At 46.4% G+C, this 26119-nt stretch overlaps 1 protein-coding gene across 2 annotated transcripts in view; it reads left to right on the top strand.

The window, feature by feature from the left end:
- Positions 1-26119, top strand: part of LOC6597999 (centaurin-gamma-1A) — a 63398-nt gene that overhangs the window by 20155 nt on the left and 17124 nt on the right. Inside the window, exon 1 of one of the 2 annotated variants that reach the window (XM_026987680.1) lies at positions 21630-22344. The exons of the other annotated variant lie outside the window; for it this stretch is intronic. Coding sequence (XP_026843481.1) covers positions 22173-22344 — 172 coding nt within the window. The 5' untranslated portion in view covers positions 21630-22172. Of the gene's footprint in view, positions 1-21629; positions 22345-26119 lie in introns of those variants that run through there. 2 annotated transcript variants of the gene reach the window in all.

Raw genomic sequence — 26119 nt, 5'->3', positions numbered from 1 at the left:
AAATAGATTATTAAAATGATTTAAATAGCTTGAGGGGATCTCTCCCGATGCAAGCCTGACTCCCATTAACGATTTCCTTTGACCCTCTCACCCCATTTTCCATCCCAAACCATAACGAAATAAAGTTATTGCCGCCTGTCAGCGGCTCTGGCAACAGACTCAAACCCCGCCCCGAAGCGCCCCGAGATCATTCGTCAAAATTATGTCAAATCATGCAAGCGGCTGTAAAAAATGTCGGCTCTGAAAATTCCGCAGGAGGATAAACAAAAGCAAAAAAAATAACAGAAAATGCTAATGAAAATCAATGCAAAACAGCACAAAATTCGTGTGCAACCGCCAAGACGTCATCCTTGTCCATGGCGCATGAGCAGCTGCCACAAAAAAAAACACACACACACAGACACGGAGGCACACACAGAGACATGAAGCTGTCATGTCAGACCGCAGTCCTTTTCTGACAGACAACAATTACAGTTTTCCTTCGTGGCAACTGCAGCGTCATTCGTGGTCCTCGGAGGAGAGCTCATCATATTTTCCTTGCGGCTGCCTTCTGCTGGCTGATTTGCATTTTTAATCTCATAAGGATGTGCTGGGTATTGTCCTTAAAACTGTAATTTTTTCGACTGCTGACTACCGAATGCCGACTGCCGCCGTTGCCGTTGCCGTGTGGTTACTCAAGCTGCAAGCCATGAAGATCACGGAAAAAAATCACAGCCAAGGAATGGAAAAAAATCAGACCCCCGGTAGGTCGTCCCTGTCTCCGTCTCCTCTCCGATCTACATATGTTTAATCCTGGATTTCTGACACGACAGACACACCAGGAGAGGGATTGCTGTCAGTCTGTCTGTCTGACTGCTCTGTGCCTGCCTGTAGTCCTGTAATCCCGACTGTCTTAGGACGCCCCGTTCCATGTCACGTTACGCTTGAATAATTACAAGTAATTAAAGTTCCTTCGTCCTTCCTACGTGGCATCAACTCCGTTTAGCTTTCGTGTTGTCGGGATTAGGAGTCAAGCGGATTCCCCTCTCGCATCTAATGTTTGCTGACAGATCCTGCGGATGGAAACATGGGAAGGAAGTGCCTGTCCCTGTCCCTGTCGCTGTTCTGTGGAATCCCATTTTTGAATCGAATCATCTTTGATGGCTTACGAGTACTTTCAGCAGTCGAGAGCTTTCTTTCAAAATAAGATACAATGAAACCAAAGACTCCTATGATTGCTCAATCCATTATCTGTTTCCTCCAATTGTCTCTTATCTTTCTGACCTGATCTGATCCTTTTTTTGCGGTTGCGGCTGTGGTTCCTCACTCAACATCAGATACGAAACGTTTAACTTTTTGTGGTGTCACAGAAGTTCCTTTTACGAGACAATGATCTTCAGGGATTGCCGTTCAGTCTGGACACAACGGTAAGCGATCTGTTTTTTATCTGCCGTATCTGCTCCTTGCGGAGGGACGAGGAACGAAATAAATCATAGAAAAATTAACAAAATCGAATGACAACACAAATCATGTGAAAGTAATTTCTTAGATGAGAGCACACCGATAAAGGACACAAAGGAAAAAAAGGAAAGGAAACAAAAAACGGATCGGAAAACCTCAGGAAAAGTCTGTTCCTTGATGTCATCAAACTTCAATCAATTTGCGGTTTTGATGCCTGCTACGAATTATTTGCAACGGATCAGCGGCCTGCACTTGAGTGCTACACGCAGGCGCAAGGTCCTTGCCGAGGCCCAGATCATTAATCATCTTGCATCCCCCATCCTCCGTGTGTGCAGAGTTTTTCGGCTAATGATGGGGATCTTTTTTGCCAACCAATGAATGGAGTGGACAGGCGACAGGCGACAGGCACCGCTCGACTTCTGCGATGTTCAACACGAATCGCAACGATCATTAATGGGCAACTTCTGGTCAATGGATTGATCCTGCATTCATAGATCTCAGGGCCTACGTTTCACGTGCGGTTTCCAGCACCATTAATCATCCGAAGAGAGTTCTGTTAATGGAAATTTGCCTAAATGGATTTGTCGTTGTGCGAATACGAAGAATGGCCAAGCAAATATTAAGGACAGCTATATGTCCCACTTGATTTGTAATGGATCTAAGGCTTTCTACATTTAACATAATTTTGGCAGAAATTAATGGAAATGTTTGGATTAGAATGGATGCCAGTAGGCATGATGGAATAATAAGTGGAATAAGTGCTCAAATTTATCGCATAAATTACTCACATTAGACTAGGAATTTTAGGAAGATATTCAAAATATACTCTGGAGTGCTATTTTTATTATTTTTTAAACTAAATAAACTACATTCTAAACAAAATGTATTTAAAATGTAGCGTAGTGCACGTACATTTTTTACAGAATCAAAGGAGAATCAGCAATTCAAATAACATTGAATTTTTAAGCGCTCGCGCTAAAGCTGTAGCTGAGAAAGGAGCCGTAAGCGGAGCTCAACTAAAGGAGCTTTAAAAATTAAACATGGAGCTTTTCCAGCCAGCTTTAGCTTGGCTGGGTGCGCAGTGCGCCTTCATTATGCAAATCATTTGTGGGAATGGGGCGGATCGGACATCTGTATTTAATTACATACATATACAAGCTGATAAAAAAAAAAGATAATAGGACAAATCGGACCACTATTTCGTATATTAGCTGTCATAGCACCGAGCTATTAATAGTGGATATTAGCAATCAGCTTCAAGATAAACGAGGGGGAACGTTGTGAGTTGCTGCGGAGACCGCAACTTTACATTTATACCCGATACTTAGTCAGTATAGCTCTCCACCGGCAGACGGCGCTAATATTAAAAGACACGACAAAGAGTGATTGATTTCTTGCTTTTGGCTACAAAATGATTAGATCTGATCCAGTTTCAGCAATCTAATGGATATGGTCAATATCTATGATTCTGCGTTTTTAGTTTTCTCGCAATATTGTGGATGCAACAGATTTTCGTGATTTGTGGCGGCGGCAGGGGGTGGGGCGAAGTTTTGAAATATTCTTGTAGCAGTGACATATCACAGAAGTCTGGATACAAAATGTCGTTGCTCTAGCTCTTATAGTCTTTAAGCACTAGACGCTAATAGGGACGGACAGACGGACGGACAGACAGACAGGACTCAATCGACTCGGCTATTGATGCTGATCAAGAATATATATACTTTATGGGGTCGGAAACGATTCCTTCTGGACGTTACACACATCCACTTTTACCACAAATCTAATATACCCCAATACTAATTTTGAGTATCGGGTATAAAAAGCCATCCTTGATCGATCAATCAAAGCAGAGCTGATTTGGGTGAGCTTTCGAAGTTGTCAGCACAGCAAAGCTAGCAGTGTGTGTGCGCACTCGCACCGATGGAGTATTAAGTTTTTTCTGAGCTTTAAGCTGACCGTATCAAATCCATATAGATATTTTCGCTCAGTCATGACGTTTGAGCTTTCGCTCTCTCTTTGTGTGTTTCTGCCTCCGACACTAGTCCATAGATCACACACAAGCGAGATGGCAACAGTGATAATTAAATTGTGCTCGAAAAACGCAGCAGCGTGTGGACCAAAGTCACAAAAGCTCCACGTGCTGCTCCGCATGCACCGTTTACAACCAGCTTTAAATAAGTTTTCGACTCCGCCTTCGGCGACAGAGTGCGCGGGCCTAAAACCGAACATTTGTGTGCTCCCAAAAGACAGGAGTAAAGGAAAGCAGACAGAAAACCTTCAAAGATTCGAAAAGCTGGGAATAAAAGAGGTTTTTCCAAAACATTGGGAATTGCTTGGAATTGGCCAATTTGATAATTAATTACTTACCGACATCTCAATAGCCAGACTTTGAAGGGAAGGGACAATTTTTGGTTGATATTGAATGAAAACATGTTAGAACGTAAAAAATGACTTAACAACAGCATTCACAGAGGAGCGGGGAAAATTATGCCGGAATTCACAGGAAAATTAGTCCAATCGATGCAAAATAAGCTGAACAAAGTTAGAAACAATAAACAACTGGTTCTTTATAGATTCGAGCCACTGTACATCCGCTCTACTGTCACATGTTACACTATGTTATCTCCCTGTCAGAATCAGATACAACTATTAACTAAATCACACTGTTCTTTTGAACATTAACCTTTTGTGTCGCTTCTTAAAATTGATGGAAAAGGAATAATAGCTCAACCTTCTCTGTTGTCACTCACTTTGATGGTACTTTTCAATGCATCAGCACGATTAGATCCCGCGGCTCTTTCCATTTCTCCCATAATTATTAGATTATATTCCTTCAAAATACCTCATTCCCTAATACACGATTCGCATCCTTCTATTACCACAAATTACGAGGTTCCACACCTCTCGCCGCGTGTAAATATTCCGCCTCTGGATCCGCATCGGAGCTCGGTTATTATGAGTTTCAGATCAACAAAGTTTGCTCGAACTCAGACTGGGTGGAGTTTCTCTCGGGGAGCGTTGCTATGCAGATCCTGGCACCGGTTAGCCGTAGGAAGTCCTGAACGCAGTTCGCCTAAAGTTTTTTTCCTCCAGGGGCGACCGCCAACTGTGCGAGGGCACAATTATTAGCACTTAGGCGACACATTCAGGCCTATTTCGTGCTCTTTATCCTGGCACTGTTGCCTCTTCCTCATCCACTTTCAGGGCCTGTTCCAGTTGCTCTTCCTGTCCCCGCTCCCGCTGCCGCTCCCGTTCTGAGACGGGGGCAACCCTTAAGGCAGCCGCACAAGTGTCGATGACACTTGGAGGGATTTTTTCAGTGGCTGCTCACCGCAGCCCGCCAACGGCCAACGGCAAACGGCCAACGGCAGGGGCAGGATATGCAACGTTGCACGTTCGAGTTGTGGAAAGGAGCTGTTCCTGTTGCTGTTGCTGTTGCTGTCAGGTAAAAGGGGTAGGGCCAGGCCGCGTCCTGGCAAACACTTAAGCCAAAGTTAAACGCTTCGAGTGCTGTATTCTTGTTTTTGTTTGCGTATTCCCGTTCCCCCCATCTCGCTCTTATTTTCGGCTGTGTATTTTTTCTTAGGGCACAGCAGGAGACATCTTCGTCCTGGCGGCTCCTCCGTTCGCTTCTTTTTCGGGCCGAGCCAGAAACCTAAATCAATACGAACTTCGTTTTAATTCGCTTAAATTGCCGGCAGGACATCCCCGACAGGGCTGGGCTGGGCTGGGCTGGGCTCAGCTCAGCAGCAGACTCTTTGTGCGAAATCCCGGAAGGATTGCTCGACAATTGTTTGTCCCGCGCTGTTGTCACAGCTCTAAGCGCTTTAATTTTGATTGCATTCGATTTGTTGTTGCTCTTGTTTTTCCCTTCTTCCTCGATGTTTGCACAACTCTTTGACAAATTCACAGGCTTCCTTTCCTTTCCGTCCGCCGACATCCCATCCCAACCGAACCGAACCGAACCGAACCAATCCGACCCCATCTCAGGCAGCATCCTTGGCCTCAGCCTGCGCCTTCGGGCGGTTTTCGCAATTTTCTTGCGGCCCGAAGAAAAGGATTAACTATTTAGGTTTTTCCGTGTCCGTTCTTGTCCCGAGGAAGTAGCCGCCTGAATGTCTGTGTCCTCTCCCTCTCCCTCTTGCCGTGTCGTCCTTCCTGCGCTCTGGGCTGAGAATGTTGAATGTTTGGCCGTTTGTAAGGAACTCATTTCATTTCATTCACTATTTCTGGGAGGCTTAGGACTGGAGTTGAGACGGCGACTATGACAGGCTTTTCGCAATTTTCGGTCTGCAAATTCCAGCTCAGACGTCTGTTGGGGTTTCTGTAAAAGGCGGCTATCGCTGGGATTTTGTGGTTTATCCTTTCTTTTGATGCACACTAATTGATGTTGAAATGTTCCAAAGTGCAGCAAATTCGAGCTGTGTGCTCTGTATCTTTAGTTTTTTAATAAATATATGAGTATCATTGAAGTAACAAAATCCTTTTATTCAAATCAAATCCCGAACAATATATCCCTTCTTGAGGTGAAATCCATCTATCTATCTATCAGCTATCTATCATGTATCTGAGTATCTGTCTGTCATCTATGTTTGTGCATTGTACATATATGTATATTCATATTCATATTCATATTCATATTCATCTGTATCTATCATTATCTATATATGTATCTTTAATTTATCTAACTATCTATCTTTCTTTTATGTATCTATCTTTCATCTTTTATTCAATGACCAATACGTTGGATCCTCAACGGATGTTTGGGCTCTTCCCAGGCCAAATACTGAGTGGATCTACAAAAAACATAAAGATTCATCCAGGGAGTTCTGAGGAATCTTTGTGTGTGCACCCGTGAATGTTTCGTTCTCGCACAGAGAATGGATTCCCATCCCGAACATCAATCGATTCAATGTTTTTGCAATGCATGTGTTGTGTGTTTTTTTTAGCGCATTTTGGTCGTCAGGGCGTGCTCTGTTTTGGCCTTCGGGAGGAGACATGTCCACATTGACGTTGACAGAATGTCAGTCTGGGATTTATGGGCTGGCAGGTAGGCCGAATGGATGGACGGATGGCTCTAGAAAGAGGAGAACAACGTGCGGCGGACGGCCATTCATTGACTTGTCCGTGTGTCTGTGCGCGTTGGCCATTTTCGGGGCTTGATCCTGTTGATCCAGCAGAAATCCCTTTAGCTTGGCTTTTTCAAGTAATTAGTCGCCTGTCAGCATTTGGTTTGTGCTGGGCCCGGGCCCTGGCCAACGAGAGATTTGGGACAAACACCTGCACTTACAAACACACAAACACTCACACATGCCCGTGGCATGGGCAACTCCTCGGCCATGTCCTGCGGCAGACTATGCGGCAATCTATCGGCAACAATGTGGAGAGGACTCGCTGGCAGGGCATGCTGCCGTTCGACCTACATTTGATGGAATGTCCTCCTGTCGTCCTGTGCCAAATGAGAAATCGCCTCCTCCATTGTGCTGCTCTGCTCCCGTTTACTGCTTACATAAAAGGATAATACAGCAGCGCAGTCAGTCAACATCAACATCAGAAGCAGAAGCAGCAGCAACAGCAGCAGCAGCCACTAAACGAGTTTTGCTCTACATTGAGGCTCCTTCTCCTCCGTCCGGATTCTCCTATTTACGAGTATCCTGCGGGCATTGTGCGCAAAAGTGGGTCGGCGGTTTGTTTTCGCAAAGTTGTCGCCCATTCAGTGGGAAGCTGACAATAGCCCGTACACATACTCGAGTAATGTGCAGCCAGAGCCCAACAAAGCAGAAACCCAACAGAACGGACGAGGGCTAGTCCCATCTACGGGATCCAGGACCCCGAATCCCGAATACCGACACATCGCAGGCGACGTCAGAACAAATTAGCTTAAAGGAGTCTGGGCTTTTGTGCCATCCTGCCATCGGAATCTCCCTCTCACACCTTCTGCTCTCTGATTTACGATACAGGACCTCGTCCGAGTCCGAGACTGAGACTGTGACCCGATCAGCTGTCTGTGTAATTGGCTTAGATCGATTTGAGATGATTTGATGATCTGTGACGATCGATTTGCTACAATTGTCCTGGAAAGGCCTGACGCGCACCTCTGGAGATCCGTGACGAACAAAGGACCGGTTGGGGCCATAAACTATAGTAAAATCTCTCTCCGGACACCCTTTGATTCGAGTACAGTTCAACATGAGCGAGAGAGAGGACAGTTTAAGTTGGCCCTCCCATGGCCCTCCGTCGCCCTTTCTCGACCTCCTCCACCCAACGAGAGCTGTGAGGGAGGCCGATCTACACGGATCGCCATCGTCATCGCAAACGCAAGTTCCGTCGTCTGGCACAGTGGCCCTGTCCAGCCCTGTCTTCACAGCATTACTAATCGAAATAAAACACCGAAGTTCTTTATCGAAATCTTTTTGGTGCTGTGAATATTTGAAATATTAAATCAAAAGTCATGAAATAATCATGAAATAGGAATGAAGTAGGAATCCATAGATTCACTTCTCGATGAATGTAGAGCGGCAGTTCCGATGCTGCATAATCAAGTAGTGCTTGGTCTTGATCCGAATAAAACAGATTCCTAAATATTTGTCGTTAATTCTTGTATTTATTTATTGCTTTATTTCGAAAATTGTAGCCTAAGATAAATGCAATTTTACAATTAATAGCTATAGTCAGAGCAGAAAGGTCTTCAGGCTAATTTCTAATGACAAATTTTAGGGAAATGGATAGATATGGCTCAAATAATGGTTCTAGTTCGTTGGATTTCGGCAGGGGATTTCGGGACAAGTTGCATGTAGCCTCCATTTTATACGCCGCGGACAACGTGACTTTGATGCCCCTAAGATCTTGGCCATAAAATCAATCACTCAATTCATGGATTCGATTAGTTATGAAAAGTGGATTAGAGTATGGCTAAAAACTACAGTAAAGTACAGTTTTGTGGACTCTAGAAAGGCTCACCTGAGAAATGAGTTTAAGAAATTGAAACACCTGCAGATGGTGTCAGAACAGATCATATGGGCATGCCCTGCCCTCTATCTAGCGGGATCTCAACATTTACCGCCCCCAGGCATTGGGCAATGCGGCCCACCAATGTCTTTGAGCTTATTAAAAGCCTAAGAAGAAAGTGATCTTCTGAATAATCCTACTGACCGGTGCACAACACCGGCTTCCGCTAGGCAACCTTTGTCGTACCTGTACAATGTTCCCATAAGTGAATTGGCACATTTAAATCCTTCTGAATCGAGTATAATACAGACTACAGATTGCACAGAGTAAACATATCTCGGCTCAGAGTTCTAGATATATCTGAAGATGTGAACTTCAGGCGCTCTCTACCCTCTGTACTTAAATGCACCGAAAACTACTCTGTTGGAATGGATTTGCAGATCTACCAGCTCGTGCTCGCTTCGAGGATTTGCTTCACTCTGATCCAATTATTTCATTTCACGATTGTCAGAGTAATCCAACATGAATGCAAATGAGAGCGGGATGCAATTGACGAATGACATTGGGCTTGACGACCATTAAGCACACTCAACGGTCAGTTGAGTAATCAATCAAACGCTCTCTCCCCCTCGTTCTCTGCGCGGAGTGAAGTCCATTACAACGTCAACCCTCCGCCGTCCCTTTGGAAAGCTTATACCACACATGCAGAGGGATTTCCAGAGCTGGTCCTGGTCGTTGGTCAACTGACTCTCTAACGGACTGGCGGGAGGACTGTCCACCCCTGAGAGCGTGCGGCACTTAAACTGTCTGCGCCTGCGCTTCGGTCAAATCCTGCGCGCAGGACACGCGACTTGCGCAGTTCATTAAAATAAAATGCAACCGTTGTAATGGGGAGAATGCGGCGTAATGAAATTAATGCGAGCACGCCATGGTCACGGGAGGGGTGTGGGTTGAGATAGGGGAGAGACTGCCCGCTGCTCGCCGTGGCATGTGCAACGTGCAACGAGCTGCGATCCTGCCTGTAGCCAGTAGTCGGCCCTCCACTGGGCATTTGTCAAGTGCCGCGCTATTTTTTGCACCTTGACAGGGCCCGCATACGAGTCCATAATTGGAAATGCTTGCCAAAACTGTTTCTGCCACTCGTACGCTCGGCGTTTCAGGGGCAGGACTCGGTGCACTCATTAGTTCTAGTTTGTTTAGCCAGGACAATGCCCGGGGACTACTATTACTATATGCAAAAAAATAACAGAACAAAAAGGGAAATGGTGACAATGCGGTGTTCGGTTCGTGCCCGCTCTATGGGTATGTGGGCTTTGCGATTGTTACAATTCCGCTATCCAGAATCTCGAATCCCGAATCCTTCAAATAATAAACCCATACACCTAGCGGGCTCCGGGCATCAGAATTTTATATGACAAGCTTAGACAATCAAAGTGTCAAATAAAAATGTCAAGTTTATGGGCCATGGACCATGGACCATGGACCACGCGGCAGCGATCGCCACTAATCTGTCAACAAAGGTGGCATCGAGCTATTTCCGGTTTCCGTGCAGCGGCAACAACCCCTTTCTGTGTCGTCCGTGTTGCGTGTCCAGATCCCGGACTGACTGGCTGACTGACTGACTTACTGACCGACGATACGCCCCGACAGGAGGACAGGCCGGCCCTTGGTCCTTGGTCCTAGGTCCTCGGTGCTCGGTTGTTGGTCTGTCGGCTGTCATAATTAAAATATGACGCGTGTCTCGTGCGCAGGACAATTGCGCCGCGGGTAGCGCAGGGCGGTGGATCATAATGCCCCTGTCCTGCCAGTTGCATTCCACACCACTCCATTCGACACGCAAACAGCCACAGAAGCAGCAGCAGCAGCAGAGGCAGGAGCAGAGGTAGTGGCCCTGTTGGACATGTGGACCTGGTCAACGTTCTAGATAGGAGTCCTGAGCGGTCGTTGTCCTGCGATTCGGGCAACTGCAGCAAATTGCTTAGCATGCGCCAATTATACAGATTGTAAACGGAAATAGCCTCAAATCATAACGAAAACGGAAAGAAGGAATGTTTCTTTTTGTAAATTGAGCCAAAAATGTCATGGACAAATGCGGCAAAGGACAAAGTTGATTGCGGCAATTTAGATGTCTCCCGATTCGGCATAGTGTACGAGTACGGGTGTGGTGGAGGTACGAGCGGTGTGCATGTAGGTCCGAGGACCTCATTTGACTTGCAAATGTCGCTTCAAAGGGAGCCTGCGGTGACAGCCGTCCATTACTGTCTGTCTACTGGGACTGTACGGTCCGCACTCCTTTGTAGACCGTTCTGAGAATCGTAGAATTCTACAGATTCAAAAAGTGTAATATTTATTATGGACTTCTGCTCTTGAGGTTTGTGGCAGGGCACCCCCGGCATATCTTTGTTAAAAAGTCGATGGAGTATCCAGTACACAGCCTTTTCGAATTTGGAAGCAGTCCAACATCAACGAATAGAAAAAGGAACTCTTATCAGCGAGAATCGAGTCGAGTCATGCACACAGCGCGTATTTTGCTCTTGCATTCTCGGACATTCTCTTCTCCGAATAATAAATCAAGGAGCAATACTAGAAGTGGGGAGCGCCCTTAACACTATAAGAAAGATCACCGGCTATGAAACTATATTTTATAACCATCAAACATCAGTTTCGTTCTTTGTGTGTATACCATTCATAGAATTCATAGGGATCGGAATTTGTTAGCTGTGTTCCATCCAATAGATCGTCATTTAAGAGAAATTATCGATAAGAAATCCTCTCCCAACCGATTAATTTCCAGGGCCAAGGTCAATTTTATTTATTTATTCATTGATTTTACATATTATTTGCTTTAAGTCTTAATGACTATAATTTTCCAAGTCTTAAGTATTAATATTATTTTCTGGTTTGGTTTTCTGTGTTGATTACTATTGGAAATAAGTTTCGATTGCTTTTCTCTAGTCGCTCCCCAAAAGTTAGTTTTGTATTTCGTTGGAGTCCATCTAATTGGATGATGTTTGGGCTGCCTTCGCCTGCAGTTGACTTGTGGAGGATGCCAAGGTCTCCCATTATCGCGTCCCATTATATTCTATTACTAAAGCATATCGTAAATATTTATACTGATAGCACAGCACAGTGGCTGTGTTGCTGCCATGCGAACATGACAGAGGACCTGTTCTAAAAGCACGTAAATATAACTCCTTTGGGGTCACCAGAGTGTCCTTAGGCCAAGTGTTTGCCCCACCCCTCCTCCGTCTATGACTTGTTCCGTGCCACAGACGACTTCCGATGATATCTACCCGAATGAGTGACTCGCAGACTGTACGTGCCGGCCCGCACACGGGTCTGTGGCCATCCCATTAAAGTTCTCCAGAGATCATCGTTTCACGGCAGGCTTTTGCGACCTAAACGGACGAGGGCGAGGAAACAATTAGTTTGCATAAACCGAGTTTTGCTTTCCAATTGAGTAGAACAAAGGCAGCCCTCGTTCCCCCTCGGTCCTGGTCCAGTTAACGGCCAGAGTTAAGATAACAGCAGCAGCTGTTATAACCATAACACACCCAAAGCGGACTATCCATGGACCTATCTGCATCTGCATTTACATGTGTGTTTTTTCATCACTTTCACTGGCTTTCACCGGCCCCGGCCCCGGCCCCGGCCCCGGCCCCGGCCCCGGCCCCGACGAAAGGAGAGCACTGACGAGATGCTTTCAATCGGGAGGCATGCGTCCGTCCGACAGCTGCCCAACCCCCGGAAAAACCTGGAAAAACCCCGGGCAAACACTTTGAAGTAGGTGACGTTTACGCAAACATGAAAGGGAAATCTACGGGGGCTCTAGTGTATGGTATCTGACGGATGCTGCCGACGCTGCTTCGGGCAGTTATGGGCTGGATGATTTTCCATAACTGCGGTGGACATGAAATTTCATAACATCAAGATACGAGCTTTGTATTATCTCATATCTCGGGTATGGTATGGTATGGGCACGGGGCACGAGGCATGGGGCAGAGTCCGACGATGATGTGCCTGGAACGTGTCGTGTCTGTTCCGATACCAACACACGTAAAAAAGTTCGAGGCAAAACGTGCAATGCATTTGATAAGGATAAGCTGCGCCTGGGTTCAACCCTTTCCCGCAGGACCCCTTCCCCCTCCCATTCCTCCCATTCCTCCTCTAATGAGCACACTTGAGCGAGTCGGAGCTGCATTGTTTGCTCAGTCCGCTAATGAAGAGGGATCTGGGGGCAGGGGTATGGCATCCTTTGGCGGGACAGGCATTGTCCTGTGGCGACAAAAGCGACGCATGTCCATCAGCTCGAATCGCGCAAAAAGTCGAGCGGGGGTTGCTGCCACCACACCCAGTCCCAGTTCCAGTCCCAGTCCCAGTCCCACTGCCAGTCCGAATCCGAGTCCGAATCCAACCCGCTCATCCAGTTGTCCTTCGTCCTTTGTCCTTCATCCGGACAGCTTTAAACGATGTTTGGCGTTGCTGTTGCTGCTGCTGCATTTTTAATGCCGTGTAAATTTTATTGTTTAATTGCCTTTTTTTTTCTCTTTCTCTTTTTTGGGTGGATATCCCCCTCCCCCTCCCCCTCCCCCTCCATTTCCATTTCAATTTCAATTATTTTAATTATGCCGCGAGGGAAATATGCTGTCCTTGTTGGCTTGTGGCTCTGTTCGGGGATATATTCGTACTCGTAGAATAATTAACTAATTTCCAGCGATTTGTCAGTGGAACCCGCAATTAGGCATTGGGATGACTAGCCAGAAGCAAAAAATAGAGGAACACAGGGACACGTGTCATGTGTGTCCTGTGTGTCCTGTGTCGAAGGACGCTTTCGTGGTAGTTTTTCCCTATTTTCTATTTGGGCGGCTATCTGGGTATCAATTGCATGTTTTTTAATAGCAGGATAGTAAAGGATCGGCGCAGGATCGCATGCTATCCGCACGGTCCGAGGAAGTCAACTGGCAAGCCGCAAGATGAATGTCCTTTCTTCGGTAACCCACAAGATCCCGACATTGAGAAATGCCCAACAGTAACGATCCCCCCTGCCACCTCCCCTCGCCACTCGCCACTCGCCCCTCGCCCCTCGCCCCTCGTCCCGTGTTGCCATTTGATTGATTTGCCAAACCGATTTCTATTTCTATTTCGATTTCCATCCGTTTTTCGCACATAAATTTCCAGTTCGAGATTTTTGCATGAAAAATGGATTTTCTTTAGCTGGAAATCGGGAAAATTTGCTTTCTTTTTGGAGCAATTTGCTGGCAATTTCCTTTGTTGATTTAGGCGTCTGTGTGCGGATGGATTCATTCGAGAATCGGAGATTCCTGACTCATTCGTGATTTGTTGATAAATACACAGCAATTTATTACATCGGAAGATTGATTCGCGTGTATTCCCATGAACTAAGACCATCTATCTCTTCTTTTTTGCAGGTAAGCATCATCGATTGCATCAGAACAGATCACATCAGATCAGATCAGAAGAGACTGTTGTCACGACTATAGCCAGGCATCTTCTCTTCTCGACTCTGATATCATGGTCGATGGCTGACTCAAAGCGTGAGCTTATTGAATGATCTCAGCCCTTGTCCAAGGCAGACTCCGACAACCCATAAACATTTGCGCTTACACACTCGTAAATATCGAATGAATTCCCGGAGGGACAGCCGCATCGAATGCCCTGAGAACGGACCTGAGAACCTGGGCAAAAAGTGAACAGCTCTGGAGTCTCTGGAGACTCTGGAGAGGGTTCCCCTCTCCGGTAATGGGATCATAAAACCGTCATCTGATCTCACAACACCGCAGAAAACATATCGCAGAAAGATGCGAATTCGCATCAAAATGTCAAAATCATTTTTTCAATATTAAATTTTGCACGCCATTTAAGGATCTCCATCCCTAAGGAGGGACCCTTCGGCACGAAAAGGATTTGCAGTTCCACCCCTCGAAACGATTGGCCCAAAAAACGGAGAACAACGACAATGAATTTATGTCCAAAAATATTGGAAACATTTTTATTTGATCTTGTTTCTTGCGAAATTCCTCTGCCCCTACCCCTACCCCCACCTCTACCTCTACTTAGTGCGTTTCTCGATCCGACCTCTGACCTCTGGACACTGAAGAAAAATCACTCGAGCGTACCTCTGATCCGATGGAGAAACACCCAAAAAATCGTATCTGTGAAAAGCAATTAATTTCCCTTCGCCAGGGATTCGGAAAGGTCTTTGATATGGATAGGGATGGGGATCGGTAGGTAGTTGGAGCAGAACCCCATCCAGATAGACGGTCTCCAGAGGGGAATGAAGGTGAAGAAGGGCTGCACTTGTAATTGGATTCCCACAGCTTTTACTCGCTGGCATCTTAAACGAATTGAACCCCATGGAGCTCGGCCACGAGTATGAATATTCATCACTCGTGTAACCCAATGCGTTGAACCCAATTACGAGCCCCATTGGCCATATTCAATTATCGCAAATGTGTCTAATTTTAGTCTCTCGCGCATCCCCCATGACGGATGGATGGATGTATCGCATATCGAATCTTTCACAATTTACTCCACACTTCTACTGTGGCACTGGCACTGGCACTCTTCTGTTTATCCGTCAACAAACATGTTTCGCTGGTGATTTTCTTTACAGAAATAAATAAACAGAAAACAAGTAAAATTCGAAATAAAGACAAGGGCCAAAACCGCGCTGCCCACAGCCACAGCCACTCACCCAGTGACCCTGGATAAGAACAATTTACGAGTATATGTAGTACCCCCCATTCCCTAGTCCCTCCATTCCCCCATTCCCCATTCTTTTCTCTGTTTTCAGTTCAGTCGCTGGGAACTTGCGTCAGATGTGTTCTTGTCGAATTTACGTATGTAAATAATTGAGCATTTTGCATATGATAGCGAAAATAATTTAATTGTTTCGAGAATCGCAGAAAAGCAGAACAGCAAATAGTCACATGCATATTTATAATTATATTTCTTGATGTTTCGGGGCTGACTCGACACCAATCGCTCGACGCGTCGCCAGAAGTAGCAAATGCAGGAAAAGCAGACCTTTGGGGAGCACTCTGGAGTCCGGGGACATCTCTCGACCAAGGGATCACCTCGGAGTATACTATTGCACCTCTGTGTGCTTTCAGGGTACTGCCTTCCTCGCATTTCGCCTGGAACTCCCTGCCTCTCGTTGGGGGAATCTTTCTATTTGAAACATGAAATTCAATTTGACTGCCTCTGGCCTCAGGCGACTCCCTCGACTATGTTTTTTATACCCGATACTCAAAATGAGTATTGGGGTATATTAGATTTGTGGTAAAAGTGGATGTGTGTAACGTCCAGAAGGAATCGTTTCCGACCCCATAAAGTATATATATTCTTGATCAGCATCAATAGCCGAGTCGATTGAGCCATGTCTGTCTGTCCGTCTGTCCGTCTGTCCGTCCGTCCGTCTGTCCGTCTGTCCGTCTGTCCGTCCCCTTCAGCGCCTAATGCTCAAAGACTATAAGAGCTAGAGCAACGATGTTTTGGATCCAGACTTCTGTGATATGTCACTGCTACAAAAATATTTCAAAACTTTGCCCCGCCCACTTCCGCCCCCACAAAGGGCGAAAATCTGTGGCATCCACAATTTTAAAGATACGATAAAACCAAAAACGCAGAATCGTAGAGAATGACCATATCTTTTAGACTGCAGAATCTGAATTGGATCGTATTACTATTATAGCCAGCATCAAGAAAACAATTTCATTTTTTCTCGCCCTGTCTCTCTCTAACACACAGGTAGCATAGGCGGCTTTGCTTAGAGTAAAACATTAGCGCCTAGATCTCAGAGACTATAAAAGCTAGAGCAACCAAATTTGGTATCCACACTCCTAATATATCAGACCGAGACGAGTTTGTTTCAAAATTTCGCCACACCCCCTTCCGCCCCCGCAAAGGATGCAAATCTGGGGATATTCACAAATCTCAAAGACTATTAACGCTAGAGTAACGAAATTTGGAATCCGCACTTCGCTTAGATCTCACTATAAAACGTATATCTCAAAATTTCGCCCCACCCCCTTCCGCCCACACAAAGGACGAAAATCTGTTGCATCCACAATATTGCAGATTCGAGAAAACTAAAAACGGGGAATCATAGATAACGACCATATCTATCAGATTGCTGAATCTGGATCAGATCAGATAATTTTTGTAGCCAAAAGGAACAAATCAATTTGCAGTGGCTACGCAGCGCGTGACGTCACGCTCAGACTGATTTTCTGTCTCTCTCGCACGCACTCTTTGTCGTGTCGTTTAATATTAGCGGCGTCTGCCGGAGGAAAGCCATACTGACTTAGTATCGGGTATAACTGTAGAGTTGCGGTGTCCGCAGCAACTCACAACGTTCCCCCTCGTTTTGACTTCTTTTCTGTGATAAGGGCTCCAGGAGTCGGCGCTCCACTTGGCTCCACCGGCAGCCTCCCCTCCTCCCCACTGGCCCCGGCACTTAACATATTTGCATTAACAAGCAGCCGCACAGATACACAGATATACAGATACTCGTAGTTATGTATGTGTGCACGTATATGTATCTGCATTTGATGGGGGTCCCCCTCTGCAGGGAAGGCCATTAAAATTATTGATTTTCTGCCGTCTGCAATTTTGCCCTTTGGCCAACAAAGCCAACCCCCCCGCCAGATGGGGGTCTCCCTAGTCTCCACATTTAAATTAATCAACTCAATTTGCGTAAAAGTGCAGTGGGGAGCCACCGCGGAAGAGCCACCGGTGATTAAATCCGCAGACAGCGATGCCAGATGGGAAGACCAGTCGGGACCACCATATTCTTGTTCCCTTTTTGATCCTTCTTGTTCCGCAATGAAGACCAGACCCTCTTCCTGCCTTACCCTAATAATTATGTCACCTCTCGGTGGAAAATTATGGCAAGGAAAATCGGAGGGAGCATCCTCTATCCGCTATCCTCTATCCTCTATCCTTCCTTGGGCAATTTCATGGGCCTCACGGATTTCGCAAATGTTTCTTGAAGCGATTCACGCTTCATTACGCTGCTCCCGATTCGAAATGGCAGAAAACCTGAAGGAATTGCGAATTTCGGCTAAAATTATGAATTATTAATTATGGGCAAGGGTTTAAGAGAATGCCCCCTCCCCATCCCCATCCCCATCCCTTCTGCCGGGCCCTGGCCATGGCCAATCTGTAAGCGCATTTGGGCGTGAGAAGTAATTCGCTTGTAATTGCATCCACGGTGAATGGGTGAATGGGTGGAGAGGTGGAGAGGGGAGGGGGCAGGGGGTCGGTGGTCGGTGGTCGGGAAAGGGTGAAAACTCCGAAATGACTTTCCATGCAAATTATGAAAATTATGAATACGAAATTCGAAATTAGCTGCGGATGAGGATGTTGATGGGCATTGAATAGATCTGCCCAAGGATGAGAAATTTAATTGCGTATTTCCAAGGGATTGGAAGGGGTACGGATTCCCCGGAACTTCAATACTGTTGTAATCCCCTCCTGTAAATCCGTATTCAAGCAATTTGTACCTAATCCGTGTGTCATTTCGTTGGAGATACATAATCTATTAATAGGTCTACCATCAGAGACGATATTCATTCGAAATTTTGGAACAACTCGTGAATCATGCCACATGGACGAGCACCAAAGCTCGTCCATCAGTTTATTTCCTCCTCAAATGAGCCATCCGCGCCGCAGCAGTTCCCTCCCCCCGTTTGTGGGTATTTTTTATGGGCTGCCTCTCTTTTTGCGAAATTGAAACACAAGCAAACGAATCTGAATATCAAATACAATCAAATAGGCAGCAAATGCACTCGGCTAAATCAAATAAATGGGTTGTCATAAGTTCCCGTCTGTCCAGAGCTGTGACAAATCGTATCTGAGGCCAGTCCAACAGTCCAACAGCCCAACAGCCCAGCCCCCTCTCTCCTCCCACTCCGACGGCCGCCGAGTGCTAAAGTCATCCAGGATGAACCCGGATAAGCCCAGCAATGTTTGCCCAACAAGCTCTCCGAGTGGGTGGAGGAGAGTATCGAATGTCAGTGCTGGGGTGCTGGGGTGCCGGGGTGCCGGGGTGCAGGATTCGCGGTTAGCCATGGCCCTGCGAGGGAAGCCTAATTTGTTTGCACATACTCATACTCGTATTCGTACTCGTATTCAGGGGAAGATCAGGGAAGTAGTCGCAAAGGGGGGTTCTATTCTATTCTCTTCTGGAAAGCTCAACTGGAATTCTCTTTCCTCTTTTGAGGAGTTTTTAATCCCTATTAATATTTTACCCCCTCCAATGTGCACCCCTGCCTGACACATTTGCCAGCAATTAAAATTGCCAACGTATTGCCCTTCGAGATGCGGGAACACCCCAAAGCCACGGCGACCAGTGCACCCTCGAGCCACAATTAGCCCGCGGCCTGTCTGGCGGGAGGGGGTGCAGATTGAAAACTTTTAACCCTTAAAGGCCCAGCAAACAGCAGTTTTATTAACGTCATTAATGTAACTTTTTGGTTTCTTGTATCTCGATGATTTCATACGGAATACGGAACAAACAGGGGCCGCCAGAACTGGGACAATCGAAACGGAAAGTGTCGCTCATGCCGCAGGGCACGGACTACGGCCTGCGACCCACCCACAAGTGCAACCAACCCTCCGCTGGGCTGGGCTGGGCTGGGCTGGGGTTCGTGGTTCGTGTGCAACATGCGTCAATGCGAAATCTGGGCAGGTCTGGCCCTTGGAATCCTGCCACCCAGACGGGGTGTGCCACAGCGACGTCTTGTGCCGCAGGTTGATTAGAAAATCCATTAAAATTCCATAAAAAAGAGTGTGTACGGTAGCAGCCGCACCCTGCTGGGCATTACAGTTCCCGTCTCCTGTTCCTGTGTAGTTTTCCCCCCGGGGTGGTTTGTCTCAGCCACCCACCCACCACCCACCCACTCCCTTGCAGAGCTTCCACTGCAATCGCGTGCGATGTCGTGCCGCCAATGACTGTACCTCTAATCTGCCCCTCTGCCATCCCATTCTGGACATTTTCTCGGCTGCTTTGTATTTCAATGTCGCCGTCCGACACTGATGTCGTCTAATTAAGTCGCAAAGTGTGTCCCCGTTTGGGATTCCGATTCCGATTACGATTCGGTCTCGGATTGGGCTGGCTTCCTCTCTTTTCTCGGCCTTTCTTCCGCTGGCACTCGTTGCCGCAAAGTGCGGAGTGTGGCCCCGATAAGTGAGTCGGCGAGCGTGTCCAATTATGAGGCATACAGCACTCGTAATGCAGTTCACGTGTCGTCTAGGGCCAATCCATGCGATTGTGGGATTGTGCGATTGTGGGAGATGTAATCGGAAAGCAAGCTGCACTTTGTTGCTCAACAAAAGGTTAGCGTTTATTTGGTTATAAAAGGGGAGGTTATTTAGCGCGTGATGGATCCTAGATGTTCGATAAAACGATGGTTGTTGTTGACGAGGTGCGAAATCCCAACAAATAAGTGCATACCAGGGAAAGGTCTTTGCTTCCAGTATCCAGTATAGCGAAATCGGAAACAAGGGGTATTCACACCTGATTGCTTTTAAAACTTGATTCCATTTCACTTCCACTTTTCATTGGCCACATCCCAGCATCCTCCCAGCTCCCAGCGGTTCCCCCTTTCATTTCACAGACAATTTCGAACTGTATTCATCGAACATTGCATGAAACAACAATCGACAAATTGCTCTGCCGCCCGAGATAATACCTATGCTCGAGTACTCGTATTGTGGGCACATGCTCGAGTCCCCAGCTCCCCATCTCCCTCTCTCTCTCTGTCTCTCTCTCTATAGGAAGCAAATTCGCATAACAACAACAACAGAAGGACAGCACACAGCAGGCCCCAAGCGGCCCACTAACAGAAACCCCAACAAAAAAGAAGACCAGCGTCGGGCTGCGAACTGTGGATACCCTTGAAAATACATTCTTCCCATTACAGATGGAATTTCTCAAGTTTAATTGAAATATCCACTTGGCTTGTGCGTTGCAAACAGCGGGGAAACCAGTCATACCCTCGGCAATGGGTACCGTAACCACAAAACGGCGTCTGTCTGCATTTGCCGTTGGTGCAGGCCACCGGGGGGCCGAGACGTTGGAGTTGCACAGGTCTTCAACGAGTATCCCCCAAGCATCCTCATAATCAACCTCATCATCATCGGCAACAGCAACAAAATGTTTATTATTGCATTTTGATTTCCGTACGATGTTTGCTCTCTCTCTCTCTCTCTCTCTCTCTCTCTCTCTCTCTCTCTCTCTCTCTCTCTGTTTCCCATCATCCCCCCAAACGAATAACATTTTGCTTTTCTGTTCGCTCTTTGGCCTTTACATAGCTCTGTTACTGTTAATCTTATCAGCGCATGTGTGTGTGTGTGTGTGTGTGTGTGTGCTGTGCATCGATGTAAACCCATTTTGACCGGTTGCTTCGGGGATGTAAAGACATCTACGGAAGGAGTTTTTATAAGAGATTCATAATGGAGATTATAGAGATTAATAGAGGGGTATTCACAGCTACAAATCAATCAGCTATATAAAAAAACGATTGTATTGTTACATTTAACAGCATTCAAAACACAAATATACTAGCTGAAACGATGTCCAAGTTCCTGGAAGTTGGAACCAATCTTTATCATGGTTTGTAGATTTGAATTTTCAATCAATAATACGCTCTTTAATGCCGTCATTCTATAATACTGAATGTTTAGTACTCCCATAAGGCATTCTCTGCTCCGATAAAGCTTATCGCCTCTGACGGAGTGCTCGTTAATTGATAATAAATTTAATGCAAATGTTTATTAATAAAACATTGAATCAGGCAGCAATTGCGTTGCAACGAAGGGTGCCAGTACCCCTCTGCTTCTCCTCCCCCACGGAATTGGTGCAATTTCTTTTCCATCCATTTTTTTGTTGCCTATAAACGGCCAAGAGTCAGTAGACGGCTTCCGCTGCTGTGGACGGAAGCAGAAAGAAGTATTATGTTTCGAGCAACAGCAACAAGCTGGAAGCGACAGTTCTCTTGTTTCTACCTGCCTCGTGCCGCAGCTGCTAACAGCACGTGGCAACAGCTGCTGCCTCTGCTCTGCTCTGCTCTGTGGAGCCGCTTAACATGGCACACTGTTAGCAAACTGTTAGCGCACTGTTAGTGCACTGTTAGCACACTGTTAGCGCTCTCCCATTCAACGTTGATTCACATTCATTCGTACTCATTCGTTCCTCAGACAGCGGTCGATTTGGACGTGCAGCGTGGACGTGTTTTCGTTGCCGTTTCCGAGTGTTAGGGCCGCCGCGTATGATTTCGCGTATTTTTTGTGGATTACAATATAAGCAAATAAATTACGAATCGGTGCCGTCACTCGTAAAAATACAGTTCTCTTAGCCCCCGAAATGGTTTTTTGATGAAATAAATGAATGCAAAGTGACCGAAAGTGTTAGTCATACTCGAACCACAAGATGATGTGCTAAAATGCAAATCCAACGCCGCTCATCGTCTCTCGCCGAGTCAAACAAGTTGCCAAGATGTGGCCGAGGAAGCCAATAAGTGCACACATCATACGAAAATAGACAGAAAAGCACGCGAAGGCAGAAAGGATTACTCTAGACAGAAACAAACAAAACAACGCAAAAGCCCACTGCAAAATAGCGAAAACAACAGCGAATTTCATTGCCAACACGCGCAAAAACACGAGCAAATAAGCAACAACGCCCCCAAAGCGAAAACAAAGACAAACCCAAAAGAAGGACAGAAACCTGCCCCAAAACCGCCACGAACTCGTCGATCATGCTGGCTGTCAAGAACTTCTTCCTGCCGGAGCGCACCAAGGCCCCGGAGACGCCGCAGCGGTTCTCCCGGATGCCCGAAGCCTTCCTGCGCTCCATCCGGAGACGCTCGCTGCGGGTGAAGCGGGCCAAGAGCTTGGTGGTGCCCGACCGCTCCGAGAAACGTAAATCAGGTGAGGTACAGTGTCGAGGTGGAGCGACCATTCAGCAGGGGAGATCATGGGAGTCCCACCAGGAGCCGGAAGACCCTCCACACACCACCTCGTATTTCGCCACTCAAACAATGATCAGTCCCTTATAACTCAAAGATCGTTTAGGCAAAAGCATTTGCTGCACTTTCATATGTCTTTAATTACATCAGTCGAAAAAAGAGGCAGAAAATCGTTAGCCAATGACCTTGCCTCAAGCTCTAGCTCTAGCTCAAGCTCCATTAAAACATTTAATGTGCAACAGTCCGAGCAAACTTTTGCGTTTACTTCTGCGTTTGCCATATTGCCATTATACCCAAAATAACCTTTCGGATCGGATGTGGCACATCGCGTGTCATGTGTCAAAGTGTGAGGCAAACGCTGGTGTGGTTTTGTAACGCGCCCCAGCCACAGCCACAGCCACAGCGAATATAATGCAATCTGACACAGTTTCCCATTGAGACTTCCTCAGTTCCGACTTCGACTCCGACTCTGGGGGTCTATTATGCCAAAGTTATGGCAACATCATGTCTTATTTTTGAAGCTTTTTTGCATGAAAATTACATGAAAAGTTTGCAAAATGTTTTCCCTTTCCTTTCGCCCTTTGTTTTCTATCGAAAGGTGTCGAAGTGCCATGCAAAGAAGAGTGAAAGGTCGATAAAGAAAGAGTAGAGAGCGAAAGTGATGGGAGGAGCAACACCATTTCTGCTGATAGAAGAAGACGGAAGGGAAAGGCGGCCCCATTGTAACACTGACTCACATTTGTGTATGTTCGGCATTGACTTCCAGACCCAAAGTGGCAGTGTAGCCGTGACAACGGCAGTGCCCCCAGTGTTTGGCACTTACTTACCGTGCAATTATCGATTCCCGAAACAAGAATGCGGGTCCCCGGTTCTTGGTCAGGGTCGGGCGGAGTGGAATGCTGAGGGCCGGAATGAAGGTGGTAAGCATTGACACGCTGCAACCAATGCCACCTAATGACGTCAAACGGTACAGAGAGGCAGAGAGAGAGGGAGAGATGTGCCAAGTGCCAAGTGCCAAGTGCCAAGTGCTGAGGCGTTTTCTCGTCTCGGTCCTAACTTATCTCTGGGATCTCTCTGTCTCTCGGTCTTAAGTGTTAAGTGTCCGCCACATCGCGATGTTATGCGGTACGTGTTGGGGTTAAGGAAATGTGTCAACTGGTTCTGGGCCGAAGAGATCTGCCAGAGAGATTGCTTGATTGATCGGTAGCCTGATATGTGAGGGACTATAAATGGATTCACTTGGTGGGGGGCTGTGAATCATTGGATATGGAAAATACACATCCCATGCCGCATTTCCAGCAACTTTCCTTCGTTCTTGCATCTGCCGTCGCCGCTTCTTAGGAAAAGTACTAGTCTTAGGCCCTATTCTATCCGGGTTTTCCATTTGAAAGCCGACCTCTAGGCTTCTGCTGCACATTCCATTCGGATTCGATTCCCATTATACGAGTACATATTACTTTTTGCGTTTGTGGGGGCCCTCGACTCCCCCCTCCCGCCTCTGGGGCACTGATAAGATAACGAGCAAATTTCCTCTCTTATTGTGTTTTTGTGCTCGTAAATAAATACTCGTATGCAATAAGTATTCTATTTATTTCCGTTCATTAACGTGGCTTCATTTAATAGAGTTCCCTCTTTGTTCGGCTGATAGGCCGAGTACAGATACGAGTTCCTGAGATTCCCAGATATACGAGATAGTGGATATCCCAAGCAAAAGCAAAGGCAAAAGCAAAAGTGATCCAATTCAGGTGGACAGTTCTGTGACTTTTCAGAGACCTTGACGTCAGACGTCAGACGTCGGGCAGATTTCGGATTTGATATAGTAACCCAAAAGATACATACATACATACATATACATATGTATGTGGTATATGTTCCTCTTCCTCTTGAACCTTTCCCACAATCTCTTTCATGCTCTGTTTTTGTTTGCGTTTTCGTTCTGTTGCCTCTGTTTTTGTATACTAGAACTTTTTATTTCATTCGCAGCTCGGAAGCTCTAGGAAGATGAATAAAGAGTCAACAACGCTCTTCAAAATAATACATTTAACACATTTTGGCCCAAAACAAATACAAACACAAGGCAGATATTTAGAACGTTTAAATGAAACTAAAACGCAATTCTGTTTGTGCCGGGTACACATGAGAGTGTGAACGGGTTCGAGCGGGCTGTGTGCGATCGAGAGTACATTGTATCTATGCGGAGACGGAATCTTCCGGCTGCTGATGAGCACATGAGATCATGGCATATTCTGCTCGGGGTTGGGTCGACAGAGGTACTTGGAGAGCGGAGGAGGTGACCTCACTCTTGCATGTGGCCTGTGGAGTGGACTGGGAGTAACTCCCTTGATTCTCTCCCTCCCACTGGCACTTGCTGTGACATGTGACCTCTGGAGCCCACAGAGAGACCGCAGATAGAGAGAGAGAAATACTCTCACGCGTGCCCCTAATTAATGGCCACAAATTCTGACTGCGACTCCAGCATTTATGAGTGATGAAGTCCCAGCATTTGCCGTCTGAATTTTAATGACCCGCCCACACTAATTAACCCAACGCCCACTATGCACGATCGTCTCGAGCATAGATCAGCATTCGGCAAACCGTATAAGGCAGAAACAGATACACAGAGACCGAGAGACTCTTGGCTTCGCCTCTGATTTTGGTTAGAGCCAGCTCTTGAGTCATCGAATCATTCGAATTGTCACTCTCGGATGGTGTCAGAGTCTGTGAGAGACACTCGAGAGGGGCACGCGCAGCGATCAGAGAAGAGGAGGAGTTCATCGATCGGTGGTTCGGTTCTATTGAGCAATCCATTAATCACTCTCCACTTCACGGTCGCAGACAAACGAGCGGCCTCTCGATATGGCCCGCTCTTCAAATGGTGTCAAATGTGCTACGAGATCTCTGTGGCTGCCTTGCCGCACGCGCCGCCGACCCAGAGACCCAAGTCCCAGAGGAAAGTGCACCTTTTCCTTGCTCTTCTTTACCTCTGCACGCGCCTTGTAATTATCTGGCCAAAAAACGTTCCGTTTTCCCGTATTCCACATTGTCTGCTCAAAAGCGAAAAACTTGGGACGACAACATGTAATTAATGAAGTTTTATGATCGCTCTCTCGGTACTTAAAACAGGCACTCGTTCGAGTATCATAGTGTCTCTCTTTTATGATGTCTTTATCAAAGATGGTAATATCATATTATTAATAGTTGGAACATGCGGCATGGGTGCAGGGGTTCTCCTTGGTAAGAGCCCAGTCATGGTTTGAGGCAGATGGAATATATTTTTACATTTTATTAAGAAAACTACAAAGAAAAGAAGCTGTCTCCTAAACTTCTTGTATCCGAAAACTATCCCAATTCCACAGCTAATTTCCCGGCATTGCCTGGGAAAATACTCGTAGGAGGTACCCACAGGTGCTTTCGAGCATAACACGAAATCCCACCCAATCCGAAACGAAACTTAAGAAACGTTTTCCCAGCCGAAAGTCCGAAGAAACCTCTCGAATAATTTCGAATTTATTTCGACACTTTTCTCCCCGAACGAAAACAATTTGCGTTTTTTCAATTAAATCATTTGAAGACGACTCCCCAGCTCCCCCGCCTCCCTCAACCTGTCAAACGGCAAGGGAAAATGGAAAATATGTAAATGCATTTTAAGTGTAATGAGAAAATAGCTTGGAAAATATGCAAATTAGATGACAAACGACACGTCTCGAGCGCCGCTTCCGCCCCTCAGACTCACGCAG

Source organism: Drosophila persimilis, unplaced genomic scaffold, assembly GCF_003286085.1.
Source record: "Drosophila persimilis strain 14011-0111.01,24,50 unplaced genomic scaffold, DperRS2 tig00000124-arrow-pilon, whole genome shotgun sequence".
NCBI classification, from domain to species: domain Eukaryota; kingdom Metazoa; phylum Arthropoda; class Insecta; order Diptera; family Drosophilidae; genus Drosophila; species Drosophila persimilis.
The sequence above is the reverse complement of the archived record's forward strand: the minus strand, read 5'-3'. Positions and strand labels throughout refer to the sequence as shown.